Raw genomic sequence first — 16,245 nt, forward strand, 5'->3', positions numbered from 1 at the left:
TCTTTTCTTTTGAGTCCCGCAAACTACAAACACACTCAATTAAAGCCACGCTAGCAGGGATTCAATTCCACCTACGCTGTCCAGACCCATCATCACAGAGTCTCCTCAGGAACCCCTCGATCCGCTTGCTTCTCAATGAACCTTCAGGCAACAATAAAAGACTTCCCCTCACTATTTCACTGGTGCACAATATGGTCTCGAGGTTAAGGCAGGGCTGTTTGTCTGAGTATATAGATAAAATGTCCTTCTCATGGCTTTCTATGGGTTTCTACGGTGCGGTGAACCAGATCTTCCTCTTTCAGTTCTCAGCATGACCTTACTTTTTCTGATTTGATTTTTAGAAGAGCACATGTATGGTCTTTTTGAAATATTCAAAAATGGACATATCTTGCCAAGGCACACCAGTAATTGTTGCAAAAACTAACACTGCCTTTTGTCCCTTCTCTTCCATGGCGAATTACTTGCAATGCCGGCCCCGTACTCACCGATCTCTTCATGGCCACTATCGTCACTCCCTGCTCTCGTTTGCTCAGACTGATGATCGCTGCTGTTCAGTCATTGCTGCTGCTCAGCACATCGTTTTATCATTCCCACTTCCACCCAGCATCCACTTGGAGGCTCTGATTTATAGGTTTCCTCCGGGGGGAAGTCCCCTATCATCAGGACTGACAGGATCAGAGCCTAGACGCCATACTGAACTCTGTATCTATTGCATTCATTCTCAATAAATCTGTTGGTTGACTGAAATGGTTTTCAGTACAGTTGAGGATCAGGGAAGTTTTTTTTTTCTTTGAAGATAAAATAGTTGCTTCTCCCCCCTTCTCTCCTCTCCAGGGAACAAATTCCCAACCCAGTGGAACCAGTAGAACCAGTCGCAGCAGCAGAGAGAAGCCCAAAACCCCAGACAGTGAGCGTCCTGCTCAGGCCCTGCAGAGAGACTACAGTAAGACTGTCACTATGGCAACAGTTAATATGGTGGTGTACAGTATGACAGAGGATAGGATGGATAGGTTGTTAAGTTGGAATGGCTTCAGTAAAGTACAGAGTAAATACACAGGTAAAACCACAGTGATACACTTTACTTTAATGAAGCCTGTATGAAATGCATAATACTGAAGGAAACTTTGCACTACAGTTCTATTAAGTTTAACCAGTATTGCATTGTGCTGTGAACACATTTGTTAAATCCTAATGATTTTATTACCTACATTATAGTTTTATAATATGAAGCTGAGTGCTGGATGTTTTCAACACTGTACTGGTGTGAGGTTCCATATAAAAACTATAAAGACAGGACCATGTCAGTGTGAAGTATGTAAGCTTTCCCCACTGAAACTGAATCACCGGTGATGTCATCACAACCAGTTCGCTATGGCCCAAAAACTTATCACAACTTGAACAAACCAGAATAACCTCAGAAACAAAATTCTATAGAAGGACTTGGTCCAATTTATGTAATTTTCTGTTGGCAAATAATCAAACATCATGTTATTTATTATATATATTATTAACTTAACTTTGTCTACTTACAAGACTTTTCCAATTAATTTTAATTGTATTTGTGTCCTTTGTTCCCCTATAAAGCATTTTAAAAATCAATTTGATTAGTGACAACTTAACAGCACTAACAGCAGGTGTGTGTGTGTGTGTGTTTGTGTGTGTTGCCATGGTAACCAGCTCTCCATACAGACACAGCAGGGGGCCTGTTGACTCGTTTCGTCTGTCTGCTGACTCAGCGGCTGACAGCTCAGTGGAGAACAGACTCTTCAGTCTGTCTGTCGGCACTGGAGCTGCTGAGCGGACTGGCCAAGGTACACACACACACACACACACACACACACACACACACACACACACTGTTACAACCCAGCTCAAGGAACTAACAATGAGGGAGCCATATGCCAAAGTAAAAGTTAAAACAATGATTTATTAACTAAAACTAAGGGGTAAACAAACAACACAAACTACATCAAACCAAAAGAACAGAACAAAAGGTTAGGCCCAAGGAGTCCACCGGGCCCAGGTGCACTCCATCAGCCTCATCAGGCCCCGCCCACCAGGTGCACTCCATCAGCCTCACCAGGCCCCGCCCACCAGGTGCACTCCATCAGCCTCACCAGGCCCCGCCCACCAGGTGCACTCCATCAGCCTCATCAGGCCCCGCCCACCAGGCTCCTGCAGGACAGACAAACATCATAGCACCAGCAAGCAGAGCAGGAGGGTCGTCACAGCACACACACACACACACACACAGGGCTGTTGTGACGTCTCCTCTCCTCCTCTCCTCTCCTCTCCTCTCCTCTTCTCTTCTCTTCTCTTCTCTTCTCTCCTCTCTTCTGCTCTCCTCTCCTCCTCTCCTCTCCCCTCTCCTCTCCTCTCCTCTCCTCCCCTCTCCTCTCCCCCTCTCCCCTCTCCTCTCCTCCTCTCCCCTCCCCTCTCCTCTCCTCTCCTCTCCTCTCCTCTCCTCTTCTCTTCTCTTCTCTTCTCTTCTCTTCTCTTCTCTTCTCTCCTCTCTTCTGCTCTCCTCTCCTCCTCTCCTCTCCCCTCTCCTCTCCTCTCCTCTCCTCTCCTCCCCTCTCCTCTCCCCCTCTCCCCTCTCCTCTCCTCCTCTCCCCTCCCCTCTCCTCTCCTCTCCTCTCCTCTCCTCTCCTCTCCTCTCCTCCTCTTCCCTTCTCTCCTCCTCTCCTCCTCTCCTCTCCTCTCCTCTCCTCTCCTCTCCTCTCCTCCTCTCCTCCTCTTCCCTTCTCTCCTCTCCTCCTCTCCTCTCTCCTCTCCTCTCTCCTCTTCTCCTCCTCTCTCCCCCTCAGGTTCAGGTCACGATTGAAGTGTCAGAGAGGAGGAGAGCAGTCAGTTCTGTCTGTAGTTACATAGTGTTCCAGTGCAGTCGTCCTCCTCCTCTTCACTCCAGAGAGCTTCACTCCATGATCGTAGCAGCTTTCCACTGTCTGACTGTCTGGTTAACACAGCATCCTGATCTACTGAGCCACCAGGTAACTACTGACAGGTCACTAACTACTGACAGGTCACTAACTACTGACAGGTCACTAACTACTGACCAGGGGACTCATTTATAAAACAGTGCGTACGATCCATACCAAAAGTGTACATGTGCACAAAAGCCGAAAATGGCGTGCGCCCAAAAAATTCAGACTTATAAAACTGTGCGTACGCACACCTGCAGGCAATTTTCCCTTTATAAATCACAGTCCACTTGGGAGATGTGCGCACGTGGATCAGCCTCATATCCCGCCCCCTACACGCCCAAATCCAACCATAAATGGTCAATGCAAATCACAACATGAATATTGACGCATATAAATGAGCCTGCTGATCAATGGTACTTTACGGTGAATCATGGCAACAACTGAGAGGAAGACGAAAAAAAGGAACTTCTCAGAGACAGAAATTGAGGTGCTTGTGGGTGAGGTGGAGGTCAGAAAGAATATATTATTTGGTAGCCACAGCAGTGGGGTCACAAATAAGAGAAAATGCAGCGAGTGGCAACACGCTGCTGCTGCGGTGAATGCAGTGAGTGCGTCATACAGGACAATACCAGAAATAAAGAAAAAGTGGTCAGATCTGAAGGTGGAGGCAAAAAAAAGAAATGCATCCCACCGTCAGAGCGTGTCTGCTACTGGTGAGGGCAGGGGCACACCTGAGCTCACACCTGAGCTCACACCTGAGCTCACACTGCTGGACATACAAATCGCCTCAATACTTGGGGAGGCAAGTGTGTGTGGCATAGTGTCAGAGAGGGAGGGAGACACCGACATGGCTGAGACCACAGACGAACCCGGTAAAGCACTGTTTTATCATTTAATACATGGCTATGTAAACCATTTATGGACATGTGAAAAAGCACAGTGGGCTAATGTGCTGTGTCCTTCAGTGTGTGCCAGCACCAGTGCGTCCCGTGCACATGGCGTCTGGAAGTGGCGGGTTCTGACTGACGCAGTCCTACTGACACAAAGAGACACCATCAGCGCAATCAATGTCTTAGCAGACGAACTCAGACAAATAAGAGCCGTGATGTGTGAAATATCAACCACATTAAAAGATCTTGTCAAAAAATAAACCTTAGTTGCTGTCTTCTTACAAACGCCGCATTACATCCTCACGGATCCTTGCTCCATGTCGGTAGCCCACTTGTCGGGGAGGGGGCTGTGGGTCAGGGTCCTCATGCTGGGAGGGGGGAGGCCAGGAGGGAGAGGGATGCCAAACCTCCGTGCCATGTTGTGCAGAACGCCACACGCCATGATGATTTTGCAGACCTTCCTCAGGTGGTACAAAGGTCTGCCACCTGAGGCATCTAAACACCGCCATCGGCATTTGAGGAGGCCGATGACACGCTCACAACTGAGCGCGCACGAGCCTGAGCAGCGTTGAGCAGTTCCTCTGCGCCCTGCGGGTTTGGGAACGGGGTGAGGAGTCAGCGCCTGGGGGGGTAGCCACTGTCACCTGCAGGTCATAACGGACGAGTAATTATACATCAGGCTTGAATGGTTATAGTTTCTACGATACGTTGTTCATTAACTTACCAAGGAGCCAGCCATCACGCACAACGCCTGCCTGGAGTCTGTTCCCTACACTGCTATGAGTCAGGATGAAGGAGTCATGAGTTGAGCCAGGCCACCGTGCCACTATATTCGTAAGGACCATGTTGGAGTCACATATGACTTGGACATTAATCGAATGCACATGCTTCCGATTAACATAGACCACCTCATTGTCATATGGGGCCCCTATAGCAATATGGGTGCAGTCAATTGCGCCAAATACATTTGGGAAACCGGACATTTCTGCGAATTGCCTTTTAATGTTGGCCCGTTCTCCCACAGTGTAAGGAAACCTGATGTGTCGACTACTCATGTTAATGATGCCATCCAAGATGGCAGGCATTATTGCGCTCAGGGACGGCTCTCACTTGTTCCCTCCTAATCCTTCCATTCGCATGGTCCTCTAGCAGTGCCAGTGCATCCATCATGCAGCATTATGCACGAGTGTCACCGCAGTATTTATATGTTCACAGCGATCTGACTGATTGCTTCACACTTTGCCAAAATGATCGCATCAATCAGTGGTATCCCCCGCCCTGGGATATCATTTGAGGATGGACGTTTGACAGGACGGCACAATTTTTTCCATTTATGTCGGTTTTGTTATAGTGACCTTGGCCTGCATTATGATTGGGACTGATAATGGGGATATGGAGTGTAACGATTGTGCGTGAGCTGTCACTGGCTTTATTTCCAGACATTGCTAATTTACACAATCCATGTGCAGGTGGTGAGGATGTGCCGGATGAGGTGGCTGGAGAAGGCAGAGTGTGTCTGGCAGCGGTGTCTCCAGTGCGCTCTGTGCGCCTGACAGCACAGTCGTGTTCACTGCAGCGATTTCACACACAAACTGTATAACAACTGACATCGTACTTGGTGACATATTTGATATTTGATATTAGGTGAAATTAAATGTGTGAGAGGCATCATTATACAATCTGACTTCGATTCACCACCTCACCATCTGCCATCGCCAATTTCCCCTGTCTCCAAAATGTTCGTACGCATGAGTCAGAGTTAACGTACAGGTGCGCACATTCTCCCGTCAAGTTTGTTTTTTATAGATCACAACGTTTGCGTGGGAAGTGGCGTACGCCTCTTTCAGGCCCCGTTTTGTGCGTATGCAACGTTTATAAATGAGACCCCAGGTAACTACCTACTGACAGGTCACTAACTACTGACAGGTCACTAACTACTGACCAGGTAACTGACTACTGACCAGGTAACTACCTACTGACAGGTAACTAACTACTGACAGGTCACTAACTACTGACCAGGTAACTGACTACTGACCAGGTAACTACCTACTGACAGGTCACTAACTACTGACAGGTCACTAACTACTGACCAGGTAACTGACTACTGACCAGGTCACTAACTACTGACAGGTCACTAACTACTGACAGGTCACTAACTACTGACAAGTAACTACCTACTGACCAGGTCACTAACTACTGACAGGTAACTAACTACTGACAGGTCACTAACTACTGACCAGGTAACTACCTACTGACAGGTAAACTACCTACTGACCAGGTAACTAACTACTAACAGGTAACTACCTACTGACAGGTAACTAACTACTGACCAGGTAACTACCTACTGACCAGGTAACTACCTATTGGCCAGGTAACTATTGACTAGGTAACTAACTACTGTCTAGTAACTAACAATGGACCAGGTAACTAACTACTGACTAGTAACTTATTACTGACCAGGTAACTAACTACTGACTAGTAACTAACTAGTAAGCAGAATGTGTAGGTTGAACTGAATACATACTGTACATTATATGGGCAGCTAGACTGTTAAGACTACATGGGATTTATGTGTGTGTGTGTGTGTGTGTGTGTGTGTGTGTGTGTGTAGGACTGTTTGATGGAGGTGCTGGAGATCGTGGAGCTCGGTATTTCAGGAAGCAAGTCCAGACAGGAACAGGAAGTGAGGTATAAAGCAGACAAAGAACAAAGCCCCGCCTCCATGAGGGTGAAGGACGCTGCTGAAGCCACACTGAGCTGGTGAGGAAAACACAGACTGCACCTTTAATCTGCTGCCAGTCTGGGTGAAGTTGGTGTTAACCTTTAAAATGGACCAGATAGTCTTTTTGGTGAAAAGGCTTCTGGGAAGCAGCTGACTTTGATTTTGATTTTTAATGATTTTAATTCAGTCTGAAACCCTTGCTATGGATTTCTAACAAAGGGAGGTCAGTTTGTGTGGTTTTTGTTCTTTTTGTGGTTCATCTAATTTGTTATATTTGCTTTAGTGGCCCTTTCTCAGCCAATTTTCAATCATTTTATTTTGGTTTGGTTATTTTTTACATAACTGCTTTATTGGACAGTTAACAGGAGAGAGAGACAGGAAAGTTGGGAGATACGTGACAAAGGAACTCATGAACTCCTGAACTGGTGTTGCGATTACATATGATGCACCTGAGCCACCTGAGCCACCATGATGCACCTGAGCCACCTGAGCCACCTGGGCCACCTGAGCCACCTGAGCCACCTGAGCCACCTGGGCCACCTGAGCCACCTGAGCCACCATGATGCACCTGAGCCACCTGGGCCACCATGATGCACCTGAGCCACCTGAGCCACCATGATGCATCTGAGCCACCTGAGCCACCTGGGCCACCTTAGCCACCTGGGCCACCTGAGCCACCTGAGCCACCTGAGCCACCTGGGCCACCTGAGCCACCTGAGCCACCATGATGCACCTGAGCCACCTGGGCCACCTGAGCCACCATGATGCACCTGAGCCACCTGGGCCACCTGAGCCACCATGATGCACCTGGGCCACCTGAGCCACCATGATGCACCTGAGCCACCTGAGCCACCATGATGCTCAGAGGTCTGCAAACTGCACTTTTGGTGAAGTTGACCAGATTGTCTTTAGCTCCGTTGCTGTTATCAGGAAGCGCTTTGGATTCAGCTTGAGCTGCCCAGCTGTCTCTCTGTTGTCTCTCTGTTGTCCCTGAAACAGTGGAGCTGTCTCTCTGCTGTCTCTCTGTTGTCCCTGAAACAGTGGAGCTGTCTCTCTGCTGTCTCTCTGTTGTCCCTGAAACAGTGGAGCTGTCTCTCTGCGGTCTCTCTGTTGTCCCTGAAACAGTGGAGCTGTCTCTCTGCTGTCTCTCTGTTGTCCCTGAAACAGTGGAGCTGTCTCTCTGTTGTCCCTGAAACAGTGGAGCTGTCTCTCTGTTGTCTCTCTGTTGTCTCTCTGTTGTCTCTCTGTTGTCCCTGAAACAGTGGAGCTGTCTCTCTGCTGTCTCTCTGTTGTCCCTGAAACAGTGGAGCTGTCTCTCTGCGGTCTCTCTGTTGTCCCTGAAACAGTGGAGCTGTCTCTCTGCTGTCTCTCTGTTGTCCCTGAAACAGTGGAGCTGTCTCTCTGTTGTCCCTGAAACAGTGGAGCTGTCTCTCTGTTGTCTCTCTGTTGTCTCTCTGTTGTCTCTCTGTTGTCCCTGAAACAGTGGAGCTGTCTCTCTGCTGTCTCTCTGTTGTCCCTGAAACAGTGGAGCTGTCTCTCTGCGGTCTCTCTGTTGTCCCTGAAACAGTGGAGCTGTCTCTCTGCGGTCTCTCTGTTGTCCCTGAAACAGTGGAGCTGTCTCTCTGTTGTCCCTGAAACAGTGGAGCTGTCTCTCTGTTGTCTCTCTGTTGTCTCTCTGTTGTCTCTCTGTTGTCCCTGAAACAGTGGAGCTGTCTCTCTGTTGTCCCTGAAACAGTGGAGTTGTCTCTCTGTTGTCTCTGAAACACAGTGGAGCTGTCTCTCTGTTGTCTCTCTGTTGTCCCTGAAACAGTGGAGCTGTCTCTCTGCTGTCTCTCTGTTGTCCCTGAAACAGTGGAGCTGTCTCTCTGTTGTCCCTGAAACAGTGGAGCTGTCTCTCTGTTGTCCCTGAAACAGTGGAGCTGTCTCTCTGTTGTCTCTCTGTTGTCCCTGAAACAGTGGAGCTGTCTCTCTGTTGTCTCTCTGTTGTCTCGGAAACAGTGGAGCTGTCTCTCTGCTGTCTCTCTGTTGTCCCTGAAACAGTGGAGCTGTCTCTCTGTTGTCCCTGAAACAGTGGAGCTGTCTCTCTGCTGTCTCTCTGTTGTCCCTGAAACAGTGGAGCTGTCTCTCTGTTGTCCCTGAAACAGTGGAGCTGTCTCTCTGTTGTCCCTGAAACAGTGGAGCTGTCTCTCTGTTGTCTCTCTGTTGTCCCTGAAACAGTGGAGCTGTCTCTCTGTTGTCTCTCTGTTGTCTCGGAAACAGTGGAGCTGTCTCTCTGTTGTCTCTCTGTTGTCTCTCTGTTGTCTCTCTGTTGTCCCTGAAACAGTGGAGCTGTCTCTCTGTTGTCCCTGAAACAGTGGAGTTGTCTCTCTGTTGTCTCTGAAACACAGTGGAGCTGTCTCTCTGTTGTCTCTGAAACACAGTGGAGCTGTCTCTCTGTTGTCCCTGAAACAGTGGAGTTGTCTCTCTGTTGTCTCTGAAACACAGTGGAGCTGTCTCTCTGTTGTCTCTGAAACACAGTGGAGCTGTCTCTCTGTTGTCCCTGAAACAGTGGAGCTGTCTCTCTGTTGTCCCTGAAACAGTGGAGTTGTCTCTCTGTTGTCTCTGAAACACAGTGGAGCTGTCTCCCTGTTGTCTCTCTGTTGACTTCTGTTACTCGGTCATGCCGATTTGCTCTATACAATATCAGGAAGATCAGACCCTACCTGTCTGAGCATGCAGCACAACTCCTGGTACAGGCTCTTGTAATATCACGCCTTGACTACTGCAACTCCTTACTGGCAGGGCTCCCGGCCTGTACTTTCAAACCTCTGCAGATGATCCAGAACGCGGCGGCGCGTCTGGTCTTCAACCAGCCCAAAAGAGCACATGTCACTCCGCTATTCATATCCCTCCACTGGCTCCCAGTTGCTGCCCGCATCAAGTTCAAGTCCTTGATGCTCGCCTACAAAACAATAACCAAAACGGCTCCGACCTACCTGAACTCCCTCATTCAGGTCTACGCTCCCTCCCGCTCACTACGCTCTGCCATGGAGCGGCGCCTGGTGCTGCCACCTCAGCAAGGCCCTAAGTCTCTAGCCAGACTCTTCTCTTCTGTGGTTCCCCGGTGGTGGAACGAGTTGCCAAACTCCATTCGATCCGCAGAATCCCTCTCTATCCTTAAGAAAAGGCTAAAGACCCAGCTCTTTAGCGAATACCTCCTTTCATAAAAAAAAAAAAAAAAAAAAAAAAAAAAATATGCATTACCTCATAGCACTACCTTGTAGCACTCCCTCGTAGCACCTATGTCCTGTTGGACCAGAACTTAGCTTGTTGCACTGTCTCGTAGCACCTTTGTCCTGTTGGACCAGAACTTAGCTCTATAGCACTTACTCTCGTTGTTCTCTCCTATCTAGAAACTTGCTTGTGTTGTATGCAAATCTCATGTGTAAGTCGCTTTGGATAAAAGCGTCTGCCAAATGTGAAATTGTAAATTGTAAATTGTCTCTGAAACACAGTGGAGCTGTCTCTCTGTTGTCTCTCTGTTGTCTCTCTGTTGTCTCCCTGTTGTCTCCCTGTTGTCTCTGAAACACAGTGGAGCTGTCTCTCTGTTGTCTCTCTGTTGTCTCTGAAACAGTGGAGCTGTCTCTCTGTTGTCTCTCTGTTGTCTCCCTGTTGTCTCTGAAACACAGTGGAGCTGTCTCCCTGTTGTCTCTCTGTTGTCTCTGAAACACAGTGGAGCTGTCTCTCTGTTGTCTCTCTGTTGTCTCTGAAACACAGTGGAGCTGTCTCTCTGTTGTCTCTCTGTTGTCTCCCTGTTGTCTCTGAAACACAGTGGAGCTGTCTCCCTGTTGTCTCTCTGTTGTCTCTGAAACACAGTGGAGCTGTCTCTCTGTTGTCTCTCTGTTGTCTCCCTGTTGTCTCTGAAACACAGTGGAGCTGTCTCCCTGTTGTCTCTCTGTTGTCTCTGAAACACAGTGGAGCTGTCTCTCTGTTGTCTCTCTGTTGTCTCCCTGTTGTCTCTGAAACACAGTGGAGCTGTCTCTCTGTTGTCTCTCTGTTGTCCCTGAAACAGTGGAGCTGTCTCTCTGTTGTCTCTCTGTTGTCTCTGAAACAGTGGAGCTGTCTCTCTGTTGTCTCTCTGTTGTCTCCCTGTTGTCTCTGAAACACAGTGGAGCTGTCTCCCTGTTGTCTCTCTGTTGTCTCTGAAACACAGTGGAGCTGTCTCTCTGTTGTCTCTCTGTTGTCTCTGAAACACAGTGGAGCTGTCTCTCTGTTGTCTCTCTGTTGTCCCTGAAACAGTGGAGCTGTCTCTCTGTTGTCTCTCTGTTGTCTCTGAAACACAGTGGAGCTGTCTCTCTGTTGTCTCTCTGTTGTCTCTGAAACACGGTGGAGCTGTCTCTCTGTTGTCTCTCTGTTGTCTCTGAAACACGGTGGAGCTGTATCTCTGTTGTCTCTCTGTTGTCTCTGAAACACAGTGGAGCTGTCTCTCTGTTGTCTCTCTGTTGTCTCTGAAACACGGTGGAGCTGTCTCTCTGTTGTCTCTCTGTTGTCTCTGAAACACGGTGGAGCTGTATCTCTGTTGTCTCTCTGTTGTCTCTGAAACACAGTGGAGCTGTCTCTATGTTGTCTCTCTGTTGTCTCTGAAACACAGTGGAGCTGTATCTCTGTTGTCTCTCTGTTGTCTCTGAAACACGGTGGAGCTGTCTCTCTGTTGTCTCTCTGTTGTCTCTGAAACACAGTGGAGCTGTATCTCTGTTGTCTCTCTGTTGTCTCTGAAACACAGTGGAGCTGTATCTCTGTTGTCTCTCTGTTGTCTCTGAAACACAGTGGAGCTGTCTCTCTGTTGTCTCTCTGTTGTCTCTGAAACACAGTGGAGCTGTCTCTCTGTTGTCTCTCTGTTGTCTCTGAAACACAGTGGAGCTGTCTCAATTCAATTCAATTCAAGGTGCTTTATTGGCATGAAATACAAAAGTACATATTGCCAAAGCAAAGTCAACAAATTCAATTAACAGTAATCAAACTTAAATGTACAATTGATATGTTAACAAATATACAACAATGAACAATCGATCAATTTCTCTAAATATGTGACAGTGTCAGTGTGTCTCCTGTCTGAGACAGTGACAGGCTGAGACATATTTGGCTGCAGTGGAAACTCCTTTTTCTCTCCTAGAAGGTTTTGGAGTTTTTCATTTGATGGGAGGTTTTCAAAATCTGTGTATATTGATTGAATTTGGGGAGGTAGAGATCTCTGATTCCTGCAGAGTTTGCACAGTGCAAGAGGAAGGTCAGCTCTGTCTCCTCCTCTGCCTGAGCCGAGTGAACACAGCCGCTCCTCTCTGGGTTGCCAGGTCTGCCTGTCTGTCCTCTCTGGGTTGCCAGGTCTGCCGGTGTCGGCCTGTTTCTACAGCCAGGCTGTGTTCACTGAGTCTGTATCTTGTCAAGGATTTTCTCAGTTTTTCTCAGTCATGATGGTCAGGTGATCTGCCATCATGTCTGTCTGTTTAGGGCCAAATAAGTTTCCAGTTTGCTTTTGGATTGTGTCAGTTCTCTCCAATATGTTTCATATTTTTCTTTTTGTTTTGTTATAATTTGGTTGGGCCAGATGGACTGAGGTCTGTCCTGAGCTCTGTTTTGAGGTCTGTCCTGAGGTCTGTCCTGAGGTCTGTCTGTCCTGAGGTCTGTCTGTCCTGGGGTCTGTCCTGAGGTCTGTCCTGAGGTCTGTCTGTCCTGAGGTCTGTCTGTCCTGAGGTCTGTCCTGGGGTCTGTCCTGAGGTCTGTCTGTCCTGAGGTCTGTCCTGAGGTCTGTTTTGAGGCAGAGCAGTGAGCTCCAGGACCAGCTGGCAGAGGGAGCTATCTTACTGCTCAGCTCCTGGCATTTCAGGGCCTTGTAATGGTAGGAGTTGGGGTTGCTGTTTTTTAAGTGGTTGTAAAATTTGATGGCTCATTTTTGAATATTAATTATTAATGGATATTGGCCTAATTCTGCCCTACTTGCAGAGTTCGGGGCGTTTCTTTGTACCCCCAGTATGGACTTGCAGAACTCTACATGCAGGGTCTCAATTGGATGCTTCTCCCAGATTAGAAAAGTTTGTCTTATTTTGGGTCCCCAAACTTCACTACCATATAGTGCAATTGGTTCAATAACTGATTTGAAGATTTTGAGCCAGGTCTGAATTGGTATATCAAATTGGATTTTTCTTTTAACTGCATAGAAAGCCCTTCTAGCTTTCTCTCTCAGTTCACTCACAGCCTTATTGAAGTTGCCTGTAGGACTAATGACAATTCCTAAGTACTTGTAATGTCGGGTGTATTGGATAATATTTCCATCAATTGTGAAGTTCTTTTCCTGAGATTTGGACCTTTTCTGGAAAACCATTACTTTTGTTTAGTTAATTTTCAGAGCCCAGGTCTTACAGAAGTTGCTGAGTATGTTTAGTCTTTCTTGTAATCCTTCCTCTGTCAGATGGTCTGAGGACCAGATCATCTGTCTCTCTGTTGTGTCTCTGTTGTCTCTGAAACAGTGGAGCTGTCTCTCTGCCTGGGGCTTCACAACACTTTTCTCTCCAGGAAGATTGGTGAAAATTCTCTTGGATGGTGGCATTTTGGTGTCCGCTGGCTGGTGATTCCATCCAAATGTTGTATTGGGTATAAAGATCCGGTGAGCGTTGGATGGGCGGAGACAGTTGAGCGAAGACTCCTGGCGCAGGTTGTTGCTCTCCTTCTGACATGGCGTGATGCTAACCGGCACGATAGCTAACTAGCAGTTCCAAAGTCGGCTTCATTGGCGAGTGAACGTAAAATCTGTCGTTCTCTTTGCCATTTCATTGTCATCTCTAAGTAGATCTCCTCTATTTTACTTGCTTTATTACCAACTTTGAGGAATGTCATTCCATGTCTTTCACTCTACATTGTCTGCTTTATCTGTAAGTCTCGTTCTCACTAAGTCTCGTTCTAAGTCTCACGTTACTTTACAACTACTATAATATCCACCATGTTACTGGCTGTGTAATGTTTCTTTGCCCATGTAATGTTATCTTCATTTTTGCTCAGTCTGTCAGTTCTTTTGCTGAATCGCTGTCAACTGTTTATTAACATTGTGAAGGGAGAGAGATGTAGCTGCAGGTTTAGTTTGTTTAGTCTCTATCTTTGAGTCAATCAGATTTACTTTTTCATTTGCATTCCAAAGCTGATCTCAGGTTCAGGCTCTGAGGGAGTTGCTACCTTATTAAGTATTAAATCACCTGTCTGTCTGTCTGTGTATCTCTCACTCAGTATTATGCAGGTTTTGGGGGCGTTCCCTTCGCCCAGTGGCCCCGCCTCCCCATGCAGCCTGCTGAATGAAGACACTCTGATTGGCTGCACCAGTTTGAGTGACAACAGTAGGAGGAAGTTTAGATATTTTGTTCTGGACAACTCTGTGATCCTGGCCATGCTGGAGCAACCGCTGGGCAACGAACAGAGTCAGTATCACTAATCCTAACCTAAATATATATAAATATATTTACATCTACATCCAGTACTGTGGAGAAGTCTTAGGCCGCTCTGAAAAATTCAAATTAAAGCTATTTACCTGAGCCGTGTTTACTTGTTTGAAAAAACACTATATAACATTGAAGTAAGCACAAAGAAACATCAATACAGAGAAAAGTAACAAAAACCTTTTGTGTTTTTAAAACAACTCAGTATTTTGTGTGGCCTCCCTGAGAAAGCAAAACTGAAACAATTCACTTTGGTCGACTTTTGTGTTTTCAAGTCCTTCTGTGGTAAAATCTTCCAAACTTTTCGCAGGATTTGCCACAAGTCTTCTCTTGACTTTGGCTTCTTCTTTTCCCAGTCCAAGTGATCCCAGTGGGTACACCATAAAATGGCAACTATGGCATTTTAAGTGTTAGTTGCTATGGTGACAACACAGTCTGGACATTAAGGCTGTACAGTCTGTCACACTGTGAGAACTGAGCAGATGAGTCTGTTAGCAAACTGTCAGAACTCAACTGAAAGCTAACGTTAGCAACAAGGCTAATGTAGCTTTATCACAGACTGGACTCTCTAGCTCTTCTAGTCAACATTAGCATGTTAGCAAACCAGCTGGTGAGCATCATCAACTTAATATAGCTCCTTAAATTCTATAAATTAACGTAGCTTAGCCAATCTTTAGTGGAGAAGAAAAGTTAGCATTCGCTAACTTCAAACAGCTAACGGACATCAGCTGAAACAGATTAACTCAACTATAAACACTTCTAACTGTCCAGATGTCAAACCTGTTGACTGACTGATCAGTTTCCCTGTAAAATGTCAGTTTCCACTGTTCTGGTTCCTGCTGTAAAACCTCTCAGCTCAGTGACTTGCTGTGAGTCGCTTTATACAGAAGCTAGTCCAACGGTTCACATCAAAATGGCCGCCGCTCCGACCATCCTGGAACGCTGATTTGAATGTTTGAGCAGAACTTCTTCATCATGTGTCTGGATGTAGAACCTGGGCTGGTGTGAGGCTCGTTCAGATGAAGTTAAAGGTTTCTTCTGGTAGACAAATCAACATTCAGCTCTGCTGGACTTTCCTCTAATCAACAGACATCTGAGGCTCAGTGTTTTATTTTCTCACCTGTTCACGGAGCCTGCTGTAACCTGCCAGGTGGGCGGTTCATCTTTAAGACACTTGGATGTAAACAAATTGGAATCTTTTATTTCAGCTCATGAAAGATGGGACCAAAACTTAACTTGTTGTGTTTAACTTTGCGTTCAGGATCAGTTCTGCTCATCCTAACCGAGGTTCAGTTAGTCGCCTCTACTTCCTTCTTCTCTCCTTTCCTCTCTTCTACTCCTCTTTCTTCTCTTTTCTTATATTCTACTCTACTTCCTTGTCTTCTACTCTATTTTCATGTTCTACTCTGCTCTTTTCTATTGTACTCTGTTCTGTGTGTGTTGTGTTGGAGAGAGCCTATTACCTAGTTAGCACACAGCTGTCAATCAACAGTCACCATGGCAACTCATTGGAATTGGATTGTTGTCAGACATGAATGGTTAATGTTAGTGTGTGTGTGTGTGTGCGTGTGTGTGTGTGCGTGTGTGCGTGTGTGCGTGTGTGTGTGTGTGTGCGTGTGTGCAGCCCCCTGTCCATCTCTCACCCTGCTGATCAGAGGTTTGTCTGGGAGAAACGTCTGGAGTCTGCAGCTCCACCAGCAGGACAGAGAGGGGAGAGCAGCCAGTCAGGTGACACACACACACACACACACACACACACACACACACACACACACACACACACATATATGGTGAAGACTCTCTGCCAGTGGGATTGATTTTATCTGTTGTTATTGTTACAGTTTGCTTCATGGTTTCCGGTAACAAACCAAACTGCTGTATGAGGACAGTTTGAACTGAGTTGTCTTAGTCAGGACTTTAGTAACAGTACTTTACTATAGTACTTCACTTCTTTACTATAATAGTAAATTCAGTTGTTCATTCATTCCAATAGATCTATTTCAGAGGGAAACATCAGATCAGTGTTTTCTGCTGGAACCTTATGAAGACAGAATGGATCAAACCCTTCTCCCTCTCTCCATCGTCCTGCAGCAAGTCTTTGTCCCAGAATGCCGTCCTGTTGCCCAGGAGGATGCTGGGATACGGTTCAGTGTCAAACATCAACCATTTCCTGACAACGTCGACAAGATTCCCTTTGTTAAAGCGGATCTGAGCATCCCAGATCTGCATGAGATAGTTACTAAGGAGGT

At 46.8% G+C, this 16,245-nt stretch overlaps 2 protein-coding genes across 4 annotated transcripts in view; both read left to right on the forward strand.

The window, feature by feature from the left end:
* Nucleotides 1-16,245, forward strand: part of LOC139643412 (ral GTPase-activating protein subunit beta-like) — an 81,299-nt gene that overhangs the window by 39,529 nt on the left and 25,525 nt on the right. For all 3 annotated transcript variants that reach the window (XR_011695077.1, XM_071518550.1, XM_071518551.1), the window contains exons 18-24: nt 835-943; nt 1,678-1,811; nt 2,808-2,990; nt 6,426-6,574; nt 13,791-13,978; nt 15,621-15,724; nt 16,088-16,243. Coding sequence is in view for 2 of the 3 variants with exons in the window: in XM_071518550.1 (XP_071374651.1) it covers nt 835-943; nt 1,678-1,811; nt 2,808-2,990; nt 6,426-6,574; nt 13,791-13,978; nt 15,621-15,724; nt 16,088-16,243 (1,023 nt within the window). In the remaining variant the exon portion in view is untranslated. The remainder of the gene's footprint in view (nt 1-834; nt 944-1,677; nt 1,812-2,807; nt 2,991-6,425; nt 6,575-13,790; nt 13,979-15,620; nt 15,725-16,087; nt 16,244-16,245) is intronic.
* Nucleotides 3,355-4,074, forward strand: LOC139643409 (nuclear apoptosis-inducing factor 1-like). The gene has a single exon (XM_071518548.1). It carries the CDS (start codon nt 3,355-3,357, stop codon nt 4,072-4,074), a length of 720 nt encoding a protein of 239 aa, XP_071374649.1.

The sequence above is a fragment of the Centroberyx affinis genome, unplaced genomic scaffold (assembly GCF_046629955.1).
Source record: "Centroberyx affinis isolate AG114_WGS23_722 - 3 ecotype Tasmania unplaced genomic scaffold, CSIRO-AGI_Caff_v1 ptg000598l_1, whole genome shotgun sequence".
NCBI lineage: Eukaryota > Metazoa > Chordata > Actinopteri > Beryciformes > Berycidae > Centroberyx > Centroberyx affinis.

Bases quoted from the DNA above. Each gene is read 5' to 3' on its own strand.
- LOC139643409 (XM_071518548.1), top strand. From the start codon at position 3,355: ATGGCAACAACTGAGAGGAAGACGAAAAAAAGGAACTTCTCAGAGACA.